Genomic DNA, 20,251 nt, shown 5'->3' with positions numbered 1-20,251 from the left:
GCTCTTTTTGTACTTTGTCCATTTGTAAAATTGTTTTTAAATGTTTATACTTGATTTTCAGACTGCCTTTTTTGTACATTTAAATTTATAATCAAACAGTTTAAGCTTTCCCCATGGTGTCTTGAAGACCATATTGTTTAAAAGTCTGCAACTGTGTGCTAGCTTTATGATAAGAATTATCAGCCTATATTGATGGTTACAAATTATTGTGTGGGTGTGCATGTGCAATCTTTTATATAAAAAAAATAAATAAATTTGATATTTTGTAATGTAATATTGGACTGACTTGCTTTGAAATGCCAGGAATTACAAACTCGATTTATTGATTTGTGAGTAAATGAATACAGAAAGTGTGAGACAGCATCTATGTTAAATCTTGTGCTGCAAATGATAACAATAAAAGGCTCAAATATAACAAAACCAAAGATTACAGATACTCAACAAATACAGACTTTGCCAATAACTTAAACCCAAACAGATCCTCAAAGTACATTCAATTTGCCTCCGAAACAACAACAACAACAACTAAGCTCAAACAACAACAACAACTAAACTCAAACAACAACGAGTAAATAAGATTTTCTATACAAACTGGGCCTTTTTATCTTTAAAGGTAGAAAAGCTGGTCATCCAGCTTCATATTGGGCTCTTTGTGGATGCTCTGACCCACAAGGAAAGCCAACTTGTGGGCGTACTGGCAGGGAGCAGGCACTCTGATGATCCCCTAAAGCACAAAGAAAAACAATCAGGCATGACCAACACAATGCCAAAGCCAGTGACATTTACACAGTCGGGGAAAATTATTTGATCCCTGCTGAATTTATACGTTTGCTCACTTACACAGAAATGAAGTCTAATTTTTAATGGCAGTTTTATTTTAACAAATACAGAAAAAAAAAAACATATCAGAGTTATGAATGGATTCACATGTCACTGAGTGAAAAAAGTATTTGATACACAAGTAAAACACAAGTGGGTACTTGGTGAAGGAACTCTTGGCCAGTACAGCCGTATAGTCTGTCACCAGGTTTGCACACATCTCTGGAGTGATTTTGGCCCGGTCCTTTTTACAGAAACTAAATCCTTTAGGTTTCTCAGTTGCCACTTGGGAACTCAAAGCTTAAGCTCCCTCCACAGGTTTTCTATACAATTGAGGTCTGGAAACTGACTAGACCACTCAATGACCTTAATGTACTACTTCTTTGGCCGGTCATCATCATGCTGGAAGACTGATTCGGACTAGGGCTGCCACGATTAGTCGACTATCAAAATCGTCGACGACTAATTTAATAGTTGATGTGTCGTTTGAAGCTTTGTAAGATCCCAAAAGACGCAGGAATAAGTAGTAGTATTTAATGGTGTAATAACGGACTGAAGCAGAAGATGGCAGCACTGCATGTACAAGGATGCCAGCTGCCATTAAACCTTGAAGAAGAAGAAGCTGTGTCCCAGAATTCGTAGCGCGGCCCTGCTCAGTTTCCAACAATGGCGGCAGCTAGTTAGTTTTAATATTACTCTTATTATTCTTTCTGGGTCACAAAATAAACGTTTAACATATTTTCAGGCGAGAATGTAGCTGTGTAAACTTCAAATATCTGCTCAGTTTATCAAGACACCACATATTTTCAAAAGCGCTCCGACGTTTTCGGAGACGTCTGTTACCCACCAGCTCGATAGCGAGCCGGGGTTCAAGGCTCACCAGAGCCGGTGAGAACACCGGACTCCCGGCAAATCGTTTTCAAACCCAACGCCGTCTTTCACTACTCAGGTTAAACATATATAAGTCAGTTAGATAACTTAAAAATGTTATCGTTTGGCTTTTTTTTTTTTTTTGTATTTTATTTGTTCCTGAGTAAATCGGTTTGGCTGAGATTAAAGTTATAGTTTTTACACAGCGGAATAAACATCAAGCAGACAACTGATTATCAGAAGTGTGAGATACTCGAGAATATACTCCGGTGTCCTGTTATATTTTAGATAGCAAGGAGCAACGGCTGAGTTTATTAAACTCCACCGAAACAATCTGCAGATTTCACTAAACTTTAATAAACTATCATCTTGTCTTTATTTTTAGTTAGCACATACCATAAACACTTAAAGCTGTAAACTAATGATAGTTATATAAGAGCAGATGCTGCTGGTGCAATAAGCTGTACGTTTTACGTCCAATGGATGCATGATCTGATTAGTCGACTAGTCGCAAAAATAATCGGTGACTAGTCGACTATCAAAATAATTGTTTGTGGCAGCCCTAATTCGGACCCACCTTTAGTCTTCTGTGCTCTTATCGGAAAAACACCTCCAAAGTACAAAGTTTCCACCTTCATGTTTGACTGCAGAGATCACGTTCTTTGGTAATACTCTGCATTTCTTGTCCTACAAACACAGCGGGTTGAGCTGATGCCAAAGAGCTCAATTTTGGTTTCATCTGACCACTTTCAAAGCCTTCTCTAAATCATTTAGTTGTTCACTGGCAAACTTAAGATGGGTGTGCCATGTGCCTTCCTGGTGTCCGTAGTCCCAGCTGCCTTCAGATCTCTAACAAGCTCCTGGCATGTAGTTTTGTGCTGATGACCACCTTTCTTGTGCACCCCATGAGCAAAGATCGTATGTGGAGCTCCAAACCGAGGGCAACTGATGGTCATTTTATATTTCCAGATAATTGCACCAGTAGTGTGCTTTATAATTAGACACTCTTGAACTCATTGATTGTAATTTGCCAATTTGAGTCAGAATTCTGGCTGAGTTGTAGGGGATCAAATAATATCACTCATTGATTTTTGACTGATATTCTCCCTCCATTAAAATTAAATTGTATTGCTTTGTAAATTTTTAAATTAGAGTCGATCATTCAAAAATGTCATCATTTAATGAAAACTCCTTAAAAACACTGAGGAGAAAGACGCCTGATTATGACCAGTTTAGATGAAGACAACATTTTCAGTGTAGAAAGATTTCTACTCAAAAAGGTCACTCTGATGCCAGCCTACCTGCCAGTTGTAGTACATGTGGCAGAGCTTGTAGGTGAGCCGCTGCATGTGATCTGGCTTGAGTCCACTGGTGTCATACACGACATTGTAGTGGGTTGGTGAGACACTCCCACTGCGAACAGCTTGGCTCACAATATAGAAGTCATACCTAGAAAACAAACGTGCAACAGTACTGTCACAATACAACTGCTCCTATGTAAATATCAAAAGACCGTTAACAGCTAAAAACAAAAAAAACAACAAAAACCCCGCCCCCCCCCTCAAAACAAGACATACCACTCTGGCCGGGTGACCTCTGCGTCAACGATGGTGCCAGGAGGAGGATTGGACACCTTGCCATTTATGTGGGCGAAAAACCTGCTGCTTATGCGCTTCTTCACCACCACCACACTCAGCTTTGGGCTACAACAAAAGGACAGAGGCTCTGGGAAAACCTGACACTTGTACTAAATAATCTCAACTTTGTTCTTTTGATGCTCAGGAATAAATACTAACAGCACTACAAAAACGTCCATGTTCCAACCAGTCATTTTACTTTACTGTCCTTACAATTCTCAAATCAAAGGAAGGAATCATGTATGACCATTTGTGTTATCAATAACCCCACAGTGCAAATTTAACTTCCTCTGAGGGCAACGGTTTTTAGAGATTTAAAAAACACCATAACCGTTGGAGATTTAAAAACTCACTTGTAGTCCTGCCCCATTGACTTGATGGAGTCCATGATCTGCTGAACCTCATAGTTCACCACACTGTGCAACTGCCCATCCCCCACTCCGTCTCGGTAAACGATGATGCGTGAAGGCAGACAGCCATTGAACCTCAAATACTCTTTCAGGGCAGCTGGAAAACAAAGTGTTAAGACAGTTTCTGAGATCTGTGTATTTAAAAGTAAAAGTTTTTGAAATGACAAAAGAAACTTGCCACTCAAAGTCTTCTTCAGCTCATCCATGATCTCCTGACCTTTGTGCTGCAGCACACACTTTGAGAACCACCTTGAAAAACATTTGAATCATTAACTGTACTATTGCATTTAAAGGCTGGGAAACCACCCACCCACACACACACACACACACAAAACGCCAAGTGAGGCCTTGTTTGCACATGTTGAACATAACCGAGAGCATTGCACTGCTCCCAGTGTGAATTCCCAACTCAGTTACAGAAACCAACCTGCTCATGCTTTGGTTGAGACTGGCCACTAGAGCACCAATAGACCTTTTCCCAGCAGCGGTGTCATGGTAGCAGTCGATGCCCACGATCATCAGCTGTTTGAGCTGCACAAACATGACAATATCACAAGGGGTTGCCACAGCAGGTAGCTCCGGATGTATGACTTAGCAGATTTTCTTTCTTTTTCTTAATGTTGGACAGCTACAGAACCATAGATGATTTCTGCACCTCCAGAGATCAAACTGGGGATCTATTTTTAAGAAGTCATCCCAAGGACAGTCAGAGGCATTGTGAACTCAAACCAGTTTTGGATGAAAGGAGAAAAAAAAAAAAAAATACATTCTCATCTAAAGCACCAGATAGTTTAATCAATTCAAAAGTTACTACTCTTTGCTTTCCAAAACACCTTAAACTTTAATCTCTGACATCTGAAGTATTTAGTTTGTGTGGGACTTACAGGGATTTCCACACTCCAGAGTTCCCCTCCCATCTTGCAAGCCATCTGCAGCGCAATCTTTGTAGCTATAGTCATGAGTGCCTGAGGTCGGCTGAGGGTACGGGCCACCACACACTGGCTGGGAGTGGGGCAATCCACACAAAGGAACTTCTTAACGCTGTCATACTTATCCTTCCTGTTGTTGGGGAGGACTACCACCACCTAACAAACAGAAACACCCTGAGGCCTGGTACCGCTTTGGGAAACGTCAAAATTAAGATCCCTGATGACAAAAATGCATTGTGACATAACTACAATACACTGACCTGCAGTTTCTGTCAGTTATAAAAAATGGCTACAATTAGAGCATTTAAATGCAAATGTGGTTCATAAAAAACATTTTAGACCTGAAAACTGAAATGTAAATGTACAAGTGTGTGCACTTCACACATCACCAACCATCTCTATCTGGGGTCCAACACTGTGCCGCAGGGCTGCGAGGAGAGATTCCTGATGATCTTCATACTGTATCCTACAGAAAAACAAGGATGCACGATAACGTTTGTGAATTAAAAGACAAAAAAAAAAACCCCTACAAGTGTTACAGTCAAAAATTTCACTTTACATACGTGACAGTCCATTGTGATAAAAAAAAAAAAAAAAAAAAAATGTGTTGCAGAAATACTTAAAAATGCTAAACTCACATGACAGGTTTTCCCATGGCGATTCCCAGTGGGCCTGAGACTCTGCTGAGGGTCTGTAGAAGAGAACTGGCTTCATTGCCGTTACGACGGGTGTGAAAGAGGAGCCAGTTGTTCAAGGGAGGAGCGCTCATCACAGCTAATCCACGCATCTCTTTGGCCCAGTCAGCGGCCCAGGGGTTGTAGTCATACTATGTGATAATTATATTAAACATATTAAATGAGCCCTTAAATGTATCTGTTTAATTAACTGAGAAGAAGAAATTATACCGATCTTGACCCCTGGTAAATCCTCTCCACAGGGAGGACTCTGCCAGCCAGATTTAGAAGTTGCTTATCAAAGCTGAGTCCCCACTTATCCAACTCGGCTTGCGCGTCAGCGTTCCTGTGAAATAATTTAAGCTGTAAATCAAAGCCAGGAATCTTACAGACAGAACATAATGACGAAGAAATTTGCAGTCAACTTTTGAGTATATTATCAGAACACCCAAAGTGTGTCTGAGATGAAGACAACTTCTAGGGAAAAAAAATCAGAGCTTTAATTGTCATGATCAATTGAAAATATATGCCTCAAAAATCACCTCTCCTCTCAAGCACAGTATAGATGTGACAAGTCCAGTGTTAACACTAAATCATTGTTTTATATATTATTGCCTAGCTATTAAAGACCACCTAGGCAATAACTCAAAACAATCTGTTTATTTCTATTCTGATTCTGATTATACTAGTGACTGTCACCTACCTCTGTATATTAGTGATAAATCTGTTGAGGCGTCCCTCCCTCTGCTCTGGGGTCAGTCTGGTGTGGGTACTCAAGTCCTTCATGATGCTGAAATCAGCTCGCATCTTATCAGTCAAGCCTGTTAAACACAACCAATCAAAATGTAAAATATCCAATTCCTATAAAAAGTTAGTTATAATAAAACAACTTCCTTGTAAAACACATCTGAGGCCAATGTTTCAGGTATCAGAATAAACAAACTAAATACCTTCTTGTGGATTACTATTAGTGAATCTAACTGCAAACATTTCTGACTTGTACCTTGTTGAAAGTGGTACATACATGTTTGTAAGATTAGCATTGTAACTTTAATGCAGACGGACTGAGGTCCTTAGACGTGAAGCATATATTTACAGATGCCTGCAGATGAACAAAGAGGCACATTTATCCGAAAAGGGCCAAACGGCACAGAATAAGGTTAAACCTGTTAGGTAGCACAGCTCTGGGATAAGCATGGCTGGACCAGGAGGTGGCGCTCCAGCAGGACCCATCCTCTTCACATAGCTGATCAGCAGCACCTGGTTTTCATCAGTGATGTCCAGGCCATATTGCTAAGAACAGGAAGTATAAATATTTGAGTGTGGACTGAAACTGAGGCAATTTACCATAAAGTTACTACTTGCAGCACTTTAAAAACTTTGCACCAGTGACACTAAATGCAAATTCTTTCTTAAATTTTGCACAATCTGAATTTTAGCCCTTTAAATAGTTAGATAATTTTAGTTCCATTTCTTATATTTGCCTTTGCCAGTAATTGTCCATGTAATGAGAACTTGAGGGTTTTTTTTTTTTTTTTTTTTTTTTTAATGTTGAGTGCACAATACCCACACTCTTGTAGTAGTTCTTAAAGGAAATGTCAGCATCTCCCCTCTTGAATGTGTTGCTGGGAGTGTGATCCCAAGCAATACCATCAATCCGGTAGGTTTTGTTGTTGTACCTAAACATTAGAAATAAACACAAGTAGTAAGTCACATATGATTACACATAAGCACTGTGAAACTAATGCATCAGCGCACAGGTGTCGAACTCTAGGCCTCGAGGGCCGGTGTCCTGCAGGTTTTAGATGTGTCCTTGATCCAACACAGCCAATTTAAATGGCTAACTTACTTCCTAAACATGTCTTGAAGTTCTCCAGAGGCCTGGTAATGAACTAATCATTTGATTCAGGTGTGTTGACCCAAGGTGATATCTAAAACCTCCAGGACACCGGCCCTCGAGGCCTGGAGTTCGACACCCCTGCATTAGAGTGATACACATCACAAGTACAAAAACAAGATGCTAAATGCAAATCTTACTTCGTGAGGATTATGAGCCCGACAAGCTCCTTCTCACAGATCTCAGTAAAGCGTTGACTTCCACATTGCTGCCTCAAGTTGACCATAAAGTCGAGGACTGTCTCACTGCGCAGCACCTTGTGGCTCACGTCAGTGCACATCATGATACAGGACTCGTACTGCAAGATGTTGGTGGTGTACCCTGGCCAGATGGTCAACCTAGCATAAAATTTTAAATAAATACAAATAATAATTATTTTTTTAAATTACGTAATTTCTAAAACAGTTAAGAATACATTGCTTTTACTTTGACATTTATGAGGAGTTTAAAAGTTTCAGATCTAACCGACACCATCAGGTTTTAGAGGAAATTGTTTTAGCTCGTAATGTTTTTTTTTTTTTTTTAAATACCTGTTGATAAGCAAATACCCCCCAAACCCTTTTCATCTGGCAACTATGCCAGGCACAATCATGTATGAGTGGGCAAAAACTGTGAGGACTTTGCCTGCAGACGGTCGATGTTACTGTGTACTGAGAAAAATGATAAGTTCATTCATGTTGATACATATAAAAACTTTTGCAGTTAATGTTAGGCCTTAAATTTTAATATAAGAAAAAACAAAAGAACTATACTTGTGCTGTGGGATGTTAAGGGGATCACTGGGGCTGTAGTAGTTGCGTCCAATCTGCTGCATGTTGAGAATTCTCAAAATCCTGTAGACATTAAAGCTTCCAGTCATCAAAAATATCAAAATGTTTGCAATTAAATGCAACTATTTACTTTACCGATCAACAATCATAAACTACGAATCAGTTGCAAATCCCTTCATTAAATTGGCAGATGCATTCGAAAAATATTGCTGCGCATCACTTTTTAAAAAGAAGCTCTGAAAGGTGGAAAGCTTACCTTCGGAATATGATATTGTAAAACTGAATGCACACTGGTGAAGAGGGTGGCAGTTCATTCGTCAGGGTGATCGTTATCTGAACCTTCTCTCCATTTCTGGTCTCGCTATAGACCACAGTCTCCTAAACACGAGGGTTAGACACTGGATAAGAGGAAAATCCAGGCTTGTCAAAAGACCACAACTTTCCAAGCCACCAAGCCTTTGTCAACTCCTGTGCCATTTATAATATAACAACTACTACTTTGAAAGAATTACAGGAATTCAGTGTTTTGCAATCAATAACTCCAATCTCTCAAGAGATTAACACTAACCTGATCATTCAGGCTGACTGATTTATGGAAACCAACTCTTTTTACAATGATAACGAACAGGCAATTCCATCTGCGTGCACAAACACTTTCTTCATAACGCGCGATGTTTGGAGCATCACAGTACCTTGCTGTGCAATCTGTTCGGCAGAAAAAGCAGAGCTCCATCGAAGCTCCGTGCTGAGCCAAGTGTTTCCTCGTGCTGGAAGAGGAGCGCAGATCTCAGGCGTCGCGACTCCATTTGTGGTTTGAAGTCCACATGGTACTGATACAGAACCCACTGAGGGCGGGACAGGATGCGAAAGAAGTTTGCGGTCAGCTGAATGGGATTACCAGTTACTCCTGAGGAAGTGAACACACACAGAATTTTAGTAGTAATTTTCAAACCTCAACACAGATTACAGAAAGTTACATTTGGCATCGTTTCGATTTAAAACTACTGACCGCATTTGGATTCCTTCACATGCTCCATTGCCTGCCTCGTGTTAACGCCTGCATCATGAAAATCCCGGCGGCGTCCACCTCTTTCTCCAAGCTTCACCTGCTGAAATCCAGCTGAAATCTGTAGAAGAGCTAATGAAAACAAATGAAGACTGTTAACAGTCCACATGCACTAATATGAATGTAAAAAACAACAAGGCAATAGTGTCGGTCTACAAATATATAATCTGCATTTTACATTTCTAGCAATGCACAGAAAGTGTTATCGAATCGGACTGCCTTATTTCTTTCCACAATTAGAAGAGATGGTTTCCTGTGTAGTGCAGTCCTCATCAGTTTACATTTTTAACTTTACTTATAAATGGAGTAAAGAAAGGACAAACAAAGATATTTAACAGAAGAAATGTAGCTCGACTTTTTGTTTGACTGCACCTTCTGCACTGAAGGGTCCTGGAGCACCTTTCTGCCTCCCTCTACCACCCAGGTCCCCCGCCTCTGGGGGAGGGGCAGCTGCTGGTGCCGGCTCTTGGGCCTGACTCTTGAAGAAAAAAAACAAAAAAACAAAACAAAAGGAAGGTTGGAGAAGTGACGTCGCTTTAAGCATGGTCATTCTTTTCACGAGAAGGAACTTAACTCTGCAGACACATTTTTGACAATTACTTTTAATGTGCGCATCCAAGAATGAGATAAATATACCAGAGAGAATGTTTTCCCTTTACATTTTCCACAGCACATTAATGCTGCAAGTTCTCAGTATTTTCTGTAGTAAATAAAGAATTACGCTTGGAAAACGTTTTTCACACCTCGGCTTGTTTCTGCATTTTATGCAACAGGGTGAGACAAAATTATGTAAAATCATTTTAATCTGGAAAAATTCAGATTTAAAGTCCAACTTTAGAAATGACTGCCACTGTGTGCCGTTTCACTTTTAACAGGTGAGAAGAACAATTACGTTCTGTAAATGAAATGCTGAGCATGTTTTATGCAGTACATGTCTTTTTCAAAGAGTATGGGCAATGACAACAGTGAGTCCTGTGGATAATGGAGAGAATTCCCACTGTGACAAAAAAAAATAAAAAATAAAAAATGCAGAAATGCAGTCCTGACACATAATTTTTCTTAGTTTCATGAGTCACTTCTATTTTATTTATACAGAATGGGTTAACAGCTAATTATTTCAAGGTATTTTATATAGTGAGGTAGATCTTGATAATACAAGCACAAAAACAAATGGAGCAACCCTGCTGGTGCGTGTTTGAGGCAAATTTCAGTATAGAGGGAAAAATACTGGCAGTCGGCACTGCCATCCCTCAACCTTTTAACTCATATGGTACCAATTTGAAAAGCCTAGATGATTTCCTTCTCCAGTTTTGAATTCACAAACTTGTCCAGTGCGCATGCCCAGCGGTGTGAGGACATCCTATAAGCCTTTTCCGGGTGAGGGGTACAAAAGAAATAACAAAAAAACCCATAATAACTTGTTGGCATTACAGATACAGACCATTGGGTAATATAAGGCTTGGCACAGTAAATATCAGCCTGTTGTCTTTCTATCGGCCATGCGGCCTAAGCTATATGCACCACTGTCCCCTGCTGAATCAAAGTAGTTAACCAGCGTGTAATGGGAATATGTTTTTTTTTTAAAGGATTATTTAACTGTAAATTCAAAGGTGTCCTTACCGCTCCAGGTGCTGCAGTCTCCTGCCCACGCGCTCTTCCTCTGGATCTCGCTCGTGCTCTGCCAGTCATTTTCGCCCCCTCGCAATTTTTTCGGCTGATGAAAAGCGATACTCTGAATTTTCAGCGATTAAAAAAATGCAATTAATTTTTGCCAACCAAAATTTACCGTTGCAAAAACATCAAGGCCCTCTACTTTTACCCCGCCGCCATTTTGTGATCAAGTAGAATCGTTAAACCTGATGCTAGCTAATGACCACATGCTAACGAGAAATCCGATTTTTGTGTACGTTTGTTTTACAGAATAAAATGTGACATTCTTGTTTGCACATTAATTGCATGCGTTATCCAAGATTTTGACTTTAAATTGTAGCGTTTTTTGTCAAATAAATAGAGACCAATGCGTTAGCTAATTAACATCTGCCCATTAACGGTAAGGCTATCATTAATCGATTTCAATATCAACTTTAAGAGTCACTCTCAATATTTACTGTCGTTTTCAACACATGTTGTATGATATTAACTAAGAATACTCACTTTGTATTATTTTTTTTCTTATTATAAACCGTCCTAACTTTCCCTTACAGCAGGTGTGCCGGTCAAAGAGGAAAATGAAATGTGCACAATGTACTTATAGGCCGCATCACTGAAAAAATTAATACGCTACTGAGTTTCATCGACTTTCTCAACAAACGTCTTGAGATTAAATAATGTATTTAATCCACATATCAACCATATATTATAAGTATATTATAATTATATCCGGGCAAAACGGACCCAACCATGACGGGATACCTGTAATTACAAAATGCACCCCCCCCCCCCAGAACTATGTTTTTAAGCGGAGTGGTTTAACCTGATACGGTGGTTGTGTGTGCATTTTTTTTTAAATAGTGTGATTTCAATTTTAGCCACTAGATGTCAGCAAAGCTGTAGAATAAAATTTACAGACTCAGGATGACCGCTAATACAGTTCATCCAGCCTCTGATGCGGGCCTTAAACATATGGTTCCTGGTTGTTGGCCTGAGATTTCACCCGACAGGCCTGTAAGAATGTTTCCTAAATAATGTTTCCTAATATTTCACCTTGACAAGGATGACTTAGAGTGTGTACACCATATAACATAATCTATAAAAGATTATCTTCTTAAAAATAGCCTATCAGTTCTTTTAGCTAGTATTAAACCGAATGAAGGTGAACAAAAGAGGGCTGTACAACTCACTGAATGAAAGTCAAGTGATAACTGTGAGTGATCTTTTCATGACTATATAGATGAGGGCCTTTTTCCAAGGCAATGAAGGCTTTGTGTCATTCAGTTTCTGTGCAAATGTAAACTTATCACCATGATGACAGAAATGTTAATCCAGAAATGTGTTAAATGGCTTACACAAAGTCAGCAGTTTCTTTCAAGGCCTACCTAATCATGAGCCATTATTTCCTCACAGACTTTGCCTCTCTTCTCAACATCTCACCATTTAAAACACAACTTGGCACCTCAGAGGGCATTTTTTTTAGGAAGATGTACGCAAGTCTTTCATGTCTGAGATCTAAGAGTGATTACATATTCAGACCTGAGGGATGAATCTGCGAGGACCTGCTTTAGTCACTGTTTACCTGCTGGAAGGAGACTGAAGGGAGCTAAAGGCAGAGACATCAGTGTCATCAAGTCAAATTGTTTGGTAAAAAACAGGAAAGGATGTAACAATCTAAAAAGAAACCCCCCAAAAAGCAAACCTCCACTATGATGTATGTCTCTGTAAGCTCATTAACAGCTACAGATGCAATTCAGCATTACTCACAACATGCACCTCCAAAAATGTTCCAGTACTGTAAAAGCTTTGATAAAGGAGGAGAAAAAATCTTCAAAAACCACCCTATCTCTTAAAAAAACAACAAAGGCCACTGAAAAAAGAAAAAACGGGGGAAAAAATGAAAGAAAAAGAAGAAAACGGGGCCAGAGAGAGGACTGCAAGCTGAGTGGTGTGAGGCTGAGAAAGGTGCACCCTGCCAGGGACGTTGATGAATGCGCTTCAGGCTTCAAGCTCGCCCTGCAGCCCCCAGCGGTGCGGATTCCACGCTTACGCTAATCATGCTCTGCGAGATGCTACGGCCTCGAAGCTGATGAAAGGAAACACGCAACACAGTTAGGCTATCAAAACTGGCTGCACAGTCACAAACACACACTCATCACTCCTGCATCTATCATCAACACAACCGAGAACATCGTCATCGCCGTCAAGAACGTGTCTTCATATTGATATTCATAGTTTTCAACCTAATTTCCTGCTTTTGTCATTTAAAAAAAAAAAAAAAACCCCAAACAGGATCAAAGCTTTCCTTCAACATAAATCGCAGTGGCTCCATTAAGCTCGAACCCCTGATTGCAAAAACCAGAACAAGAGGGGATTCTGCATATTAGGGATCTACCGTACCACAATGTCAGTAAGCGGGTTAGGAAAATTAGATTATTCTCTTCCCGGCCATGGAACCTAATCTGCTCCACATCAGCGTGTTCCCCTTTAAAACAATCATGAGATTTCATACAAGCGGCACGACACTACAGGCATATTTTGCATGCCATGTCTAAGCATTTTAAGCCTTTTTGTGGCCTTAGGGGTTGAGGTCGGAGCTAGAGATGCACTTCACGGCATGAAACAAAACAGAAAAAGATTGTGGTCGGGGGGGGGGGGGGATGCAGTAAAATGACTTTGCATTTCATGATGCCAGGCTCCTTAAAATGATGCAGCCATGCACTGTATCACAGGGGTAAAAAAAAAAAAGTTATTTTTCTCCACGGGTATCCAAAGCCCATGCAGAAGAAGCAGTCAAAGCAGACACATAGTTTGTAAAATCTAAAACAAACTGTGTTGGTCTATTTATAATGAAGACGGAAAACAGTTTCCGGCTTTGTTAGTGATGCCGCACAGCTGGTGTTGTCAGAATCGCTGAGGTTCAATACCAACAATCAGTCCTCCGGAACAAGGAGACGATCATTTCCAAGCAGTCAAAAAATGCCAAAGAGAACGCTTTTATTCATCAATACATTTGAGCTTTTGCTACATTTACAGATTAGATTACGCTGTACCACCTTAAATCATTAATAAGCTATAAATTGTACTCCTACAAACTTAAATACAATATGAAAAAAAGAAGAGGAGAAAATATTATAAAACACATCCACTTATTGGAAAAGACATTAAACCAGAGTAATAGCTTTGCACATATTTCAGCATGCAATCTGTGAAAGCGCTGCCATCCTTTATCATATCCAACCGTGTGGATGTGCACACAGAGATAAACAAGCAGTATCGAATGTTTAAGTCACAAGATTCTCCTGTTTGATGTTTTAACTGAATACCATTGAATATTTTGAACACACACTGGTATTAACAGTGAAATGAAGAATGAAGACGGCTGAGAAAACTCAATGTGCTGCTCTGCGTTAGCCCTGTGAAGGAAGAGTGATCTGTTCAGGGTGTAAACCCCATTTTTCCCAGTGTCAGCTGAGATGCGTTCAGTACTCCTTAACCTTAACTTGGATAATGGAATATTTAAATTATCATAATCAGAGTGCGTCTAGTAGTTGATATCCTTGCAGTTTGAAGCCCTGGTGCAGTTATCAGGAGTGTGCATGTTCCTACAGTGCCTGCATCTCATGTGAAGTTACTGGCTGTGTGAATAGACCCAGACACTGGTTGATGACTGGATGAATTTTCTATGTACTGTGAAACTTAAAATTACTTTAAAGTAATGAAGTATGTTGGTTCAGCTTATTGTACTCAGCTTGTCTCCCTCCCTTCACTGAGCCTCCTTCTGCCTAACGTTTCCCTCAGTTAAAAGGGAGTTTTTCTTTCCCACTGTCGCCAAGTGCGTGCTCATCGGGGGTTGCTCGATTGTTGGTTTTTTCCATATTACTGTAGAGTCTTATAACATTAAGCGCCTTGAGCAGACTGTTATTGTGATATGGTGCTATATAAACAAAACTGAACTGAATAGAGCTTCCCTGTTTTTTAATGTTGAAGTTGTTTCTCTGGGCAACTAAGCGTCTGGTGGAGGAGAGAGACAGGATCTTACTGGACAAAGCAAGCCTTAACAGTGGCTTAATTTTATTGTGTGTGCTTCGGATGTCGAGGACTTTACATTTGACTTAAATCATTGTCCGCGCAACACTTTCGAGCAAAGCCGACAACTATATAAATAATACTTTAAAAACCACAAAGCACGGCTGAATTGTCAAACTGTTTAAACCAAAACATTTACTTGTCATGAATATACAAAACCCTTTTTTCATAAGTGATCCTTCCCCTTATCCACACTTCCTGCAAGCATGAGCTCCAAGGACATACCCTATTCAAGCTTTTTTTTCCTTTAGTACTTGGCAAATACTGTTTCCTGTTCATTTGATTAAAAAAAAGAAAAAACCCCTCTGGCTTGTGGCGGCCTTGACTTGTTAGAGATTATTTGTGTACATAGATACGGGACATCTGGGTAGAGAAAAAGAAATAGGCCCCGATGTATCCACTGAATACTATAAAGGTGAAAAACTGTCAATCTTTTTTTTGAGTTTGCTATGAGGAAGTGATAGCTGTAAGCTTGTTTTTAATACTGTGTTTATGAATATACCTGACATGTTCAGACCCTACCCAGCCCAACCTTTTTTCTCCCTTTTTTGGGGGAAGAGGCAGGGGGTTGGCAGGAGGAGGCCTTTGCTGACCATAGCAGACTCCTGCAGAGGCTGAACCCCCCTCCCTTGGTGCTGGCCTCAGTGAGGATCCCATGTGATCTCTGAAAAGTCAACAAGGGTTGGTCCACAGCTGGGCCGCAGGAGAACAGAGAGCAGACACGTAGCAACACCCTCCTACTGGGAGCAGCCGAGCAAAGGGAGGACTCAGGGCCTGCATGGGAATCTACTGTATTCTTCCTCCGTGAAATATGAGCAGACAGCAGGGTGGAATCTTCCCCAATTCAGTTTTAGCGCCCATTTTAGTTTCCATGCATGTTGGACTCCATCACGTCGTCTTTTCCAAGCAAACTCCCCATGTGCGGCAAAAGCCACTGCACAATGGACACACGGTGGATTTAATTTCGAGCTAAGATTAAGTTGCCTTCAGCATCACTGAAACTTTCTGAGGATTTCGAGTTAAAATCTCAGTGGTTATGCTTCTCCGTAGTCCGGAGCATTGGTTTGAACAAAGGTGCAGTGAAGCATCAGCAGCAAAGAATCTAATAAGCACAATGTGGGAATAAAGCAGAGGGGAGTGAGCATCAAAGGCAGCCAGGCACAGCATGACTGGCATCAGTCTGAACTCCCAACCTAGGACACTCAGCATGCTCTTCAGCAATTGCCCCCTTTAGACCAGTCCTGGGCAGTAATTAAAACCATCATTCCCACTGCCTCGGCATCTCATTAGCCACAGGACCCCAGGCTTTCATCCCTACTTGTCCATAAATATCACAACTCCGCACCAGCAATGATGAGTCCCACAAACCAAAACACACGTCCGTAAATCCTCGGAGCTGAACAGAGCATTATCTGACTATCATCCAACTCCAAAGGAACTGCGGGAGATCACAGAAGCCGGTCTATTCATGTCCACCGTAATTATTAGTGCACCAATCAGAGATAATTTGGCAGGAAACTGTCACCCTGCTGTTGGCTGATTAAATCTACCTGTGCAGCAAACAAAAACTAAACGCGCATATGAAAGAGAAACCAAAGTGTAGCGTGATGCATTCCCTCTGCAGGGGAACAAAAAAATCCTTTTTGTTTTTCTGTTTTGTATGATTTTGTTTTCAGCTGCAAACATCAACCAGTGTTTGCGATGGAAACATAAAAAAAAAAAAAATGAGGAGAAACTGATACATTTGAAACTCCTACCCTTTCACTATCAAAGGGAGGATTTGAAGTGGGCGAGTATCGGTTGCAGTGGTCAGATTTAGCACTTTGGCTGTAGATAAAAAGAAACTCTTCTTCCCATGTTTAATTCAGTATGAGCCATGACTAACTCATGTAATATACTGGGCCTCTGAAGTCAATCGCAGGCTGCTTCACTTGCTTTGTGCCGGAGACAGAAATGAATGTACCTCAGCACAGCACAGCGCAGGCTTGCGAGTCAAGGAAATATGTCGCGATAGGTTTATTTTACACCCTGCTAAATCAGTTCTTTAGCATAGCAGCAACGCAGAGCTGTGCTAAAACCGTAATCCACTGCATATTATTAACCTACTTGGCATCACTGCCAGGATGTTTTAGTGCATTAGGATAAACGCAACAGAGCTAAAGGAAGAGACAGGGGTGTAAATAAAAGCATTGTTTCTTTGAGCTAAGCAGTGCCTGTCTGTCACTGGCCAGTTCTCAAAACACATAGTGTACACTGCCTATGGTTTTTAACCACAGAGTAGTTTATCAAAGATATTTCAAATTGCTGCAGATGAGGTTTGGAATATATTCTCTGATCCTCTGAAGAGCTGCTAAATATTTGCAGGAAGCCCCACCCAAACACACAAAGCCAGGCCAGTCTGTTCTTACAGAGTGCTGTCACACAGCCCTCACAAACATGACAGCCACTCCTCCTTCTGCTGCACAAGTATGCATGCATGCATGTGTGTAGTGTATGTATTTGAAATGGAGTCACCCCATTCTTTGGCCATGGGAAGCCTCTGATCTTTTACTGGCACAAAGACTTGTGCAAGAGGAGGATGAGCTCCCAACCTTTGTCAACATCCACCCTGAATGCGCTGCTTTTTTCGGTAACCGCAGTGCATTGTTTATGTGAGTGTTTGCGCAGAAAAAAAGGCCTTCATGCCACAAGAACCATTATAGATCAGGTCCCTATTTTCTCTTCAGCGCCATTATGAGTCAGTCAAAATTAAAACCCAACCAGAAGCTGGTTCTCAGCCAAATTCAGCTAACTGACTCTCTCCCGCTCTGTTTCTTTGAGAAGCCTTTGATGTTAGCAGGGGGCTTTTGCACTCGCAGTGATGGTAACGAATGATACTTTAAGCGATTCTTTTTTATCCGGCGAGCTTAATGAAAGATTAATGGGTTTGATATTTTCCCTTGTTTATATTTTATTTAAAAAGTAAGCCGTGGTCCTTGGAACCTGTTAAAAGCTTCTTGGTAATGAGTTTATGGATCAGTGGAAGTCATATTGTCTTTGGCTCAAAACACAATAAGAAGTGTCGATTGTCTTTTTAGTAACACTGTCTTTACATGGAAAAAAACCCCCACTGACCTTGAGGGCTGTGCCTACATCTTTGCCTGATATGGATGGAGCACATATCAGCTAAGATGTGTTCATTTCCATATGTCCTAATTCAGCAGCAGGAGTCTCCACATTGCACTCTATTTCACAGTTCAAAGGAGGAAATTATTCAGATGCAGTGGATTTTGCAGTGACAGTCTTTAGATTTTCCCGCATAACACATGTCTCGCTAAACAGACGGGTGGTGCATGATTTGATTATTTAGGGGAAGTGCACAGCTGACTGCTCCGAAATCTTGGTGGACTTTCTGTTATTCGGCAGCTAACTTTTTATTCTATATCGTTTATTTTGTTTACATAGATTTATTTTGGGGACAGCTGAAGAAAGACAGGAAGGGCAGAGAGATAGGGGGGAGGACGTGGAATCAAACCATAGCCGCTGTGGTAAGGACAGAGTGCAGAAAGGACAGTGACTCAGACTGAATATTTATGGCTGTGGTCAGAAGTTTACATTCACTCATCATGGGCAGAACAATCAGAACTATGGGAAAGTCCAAGGAACTATGCTATGAGAATTATGCTAGAAGCTACCAGAAGTGTCAGGTTGAGGTGCAACCAGCTAAAGGACATTTAACCAAATTTCAGTGTGTGTGCATGCATTTACGTGCCTGTGTGGATTACAGAAAATCGGAAATGAATTCAAACATGTGCACCCAATTCTTGCTTTTGAAAGTCATTACAGATGCTGTACAATGAGTCTGCCTTGCAAAACGAACAGTTCAAAGAAATCATTTAAAGGCTCAAATTACCATGACATTCCTGCTCGTGATGAGTGCGTTTAAACTTCTGAACAAAACTGTATGTTAGGCTGCAGTTACTACTCATTTAGGTAGTCACTTAAATGGTTCAGGACTTGTGACATTCAAGAATCAGTGATATTTGCAGTTTTTGAGATTTGTTTTTCTAATTTTTGCTACATTAATGGGATTCTCTTCTTCTCTTTCCCTTTACAATCACATGCCTGTTACGCTTGCTACATATAAACATGTATACATTGTATTTTTGCCGTCTGCAGCAAATATTTTTTCATCGTTCATTGTGAATTCCAGGAAAGAGGTGCTCATCAGTTGTTTCAGTAAATGCCTCCAAATAACATATGCTTATGTTTAAGACACAAAAACCTTCTCTCAGGCATAGAAATTGTAATTGTTCTCTGCAGGGAGCAAAAGAAGAAGCAGTGTGGTGCTGTTTGTTTGGCACTTCCTGCTGACACGTCGGTTCTTTTTAACCTCGTTGCATGTGCTGCACGAGCAGAAGAACTCAAAGCTGTTCTCTAATGTCTTTTGTGGCTCTAAAGGGATGTTACCTAAACCCTGACGAAGGAAGTCATTGACTGATCACCATGGGAAACTATGGAAAATGAAGGAACGAGCTTGCATTTAGATTTTTGGACAGGGACTAAAAAGATATACCTGCTGCTGAGCCTGTGATGTTGACCAGTCATTTGAAACTTTCCAAATAGATTTAAAAAGTAACAATTTAAAAGAATCATCATTATTAAACAATAAACAGAGAATTGACAACCAATCATTATGTTTATTGGTGCTATTTTGATATTAGTTTCTGATAGATATAATGCTATTTTATGTATTTGTTAATGATGATTAAATGTGGCAATAATAAAAGTTGAATTGCTGCTCTTTCTAAGGGTGTTAAATTAGTGCAGTGATAGAGAAACCCTTACCTCCTGCTCCTCACACACAGGTGCTTGGACAGGACCCTGGTGTCACATTTTAGCACACTTGCTACTCATAACATAATTTTTCCATGTGCAGGATTAGGGTAGTAATGGCATAACCCAAAACCTAAACATCAAGAAAAGCGGGAAATCAACTGTGTTATTAACTGCGTTCATTTTAGCCCACTTTTTTTTTAACTTACACACTTTTTTAAAGCAAGTATTATAAACATTAGACTCATTTTTATGACAGCCATCCAAATGCATCTTAACCCTTTACAGAGTTTTTTAAACACCAGTTTCAGCTTGCTCCATTAATCTGATAAACTTCAATTATTAACCAATTAGTAAAGATTAATAATCCTACTGTAATAATTTAACTGAGAGTTAGACTGTTTAATTAAGTTGAATTAATGAAGTGTCATAAATAATAACAGTGATGAATCACAGTGAGAATGATGCTTTGATACAATACACTGCAATCCTGCCTGTTCCAATTGACTCTTGCTGAGCCCTTTAATGCACAACACCCCCCCCCCCCCCCTTCTCTTTTGTTATACATTCCCTGTCATCTTTACATTATCCACATTCAAAATGAAGGTAAAATGACTCACAGACT

General features: G+C 40.2%; 1 protein-coding gene across 2 annotated transcripts; it reads right to left on the bottom strand.

Annotated features, from left to right (window-relative positions):
* Positions 1-306: 306 nt before the first annotated feature.
* piwil1 (piwi-like RNA-mediated gene silencing 1) lies at positions 307-11,357 on the bottom strand. 2 transcript variants are annotated; one of them, XM_040019094.1, is made up of 22 exons: positions 11,227-11,357; positions 10,693-10,804; positions 9,445-9,550; positions 9,016-9,144; positions 8,699-8,913; positions 8,263-8,384; positions 7,989-8,069; positions 7,377-7,574; positions 6,910-7,018; positions 6,506-6,632; positions 6,043-6,160; positions 5,571-5,685; positions 5,304-5,491; positions 5,059-5,131; positions 4,621-4,821; positions 4,164-4,267; positions 3,915-3,985; positions 3,680-3,833; positions 3,267-3,392; positions 2,991-3,138; positions 585-724; positions 307-500 (listed from the first exon to the last, which is right to left on the bottom strand). In XM_040019094.1, exons 2-21 carry the CDS (start codon positions 10,759-10,761, stop codon positions 608-610), a joined length of 2,571 nt encoding a protein of 856 aa, XP_039875028.1. In that variant the 5' UTR covers positions 10,762-10,804; positions 11,227-11,357; the 3' UTR covers positions 307-500; positions 585-607. The 2 variants fall into 2 exon arrangements, with proteins under 2 accessions (XP_039875028.1, XP_039875027.1); XM_040019093.1 differs by having other exon boundaries at positions 307-724.
* Positions 11,358-20,251: the final 8,894 nt, after the last annotated feature.

The sequence above is a fragment of the Simochromis diagramma genome, unplaced genomic scaffold (assembly GCF_900408965.1).
Source record: "Simochromis diagramma unplaced genomic scaffold, fSimDia1.1 OVJJ01000822.1, whole genome shotgun sequence".
NCBI lineage: Eukaryota > Metazoa > Chordata > Actinopteri > Cichliformes > Cichlidae > Simochromis > Simochromis diagramma.
Note: the sequence above shows the minus strand (reverse complement) of the source record. Positions and strands in the feature narration are given on the sequence as shown.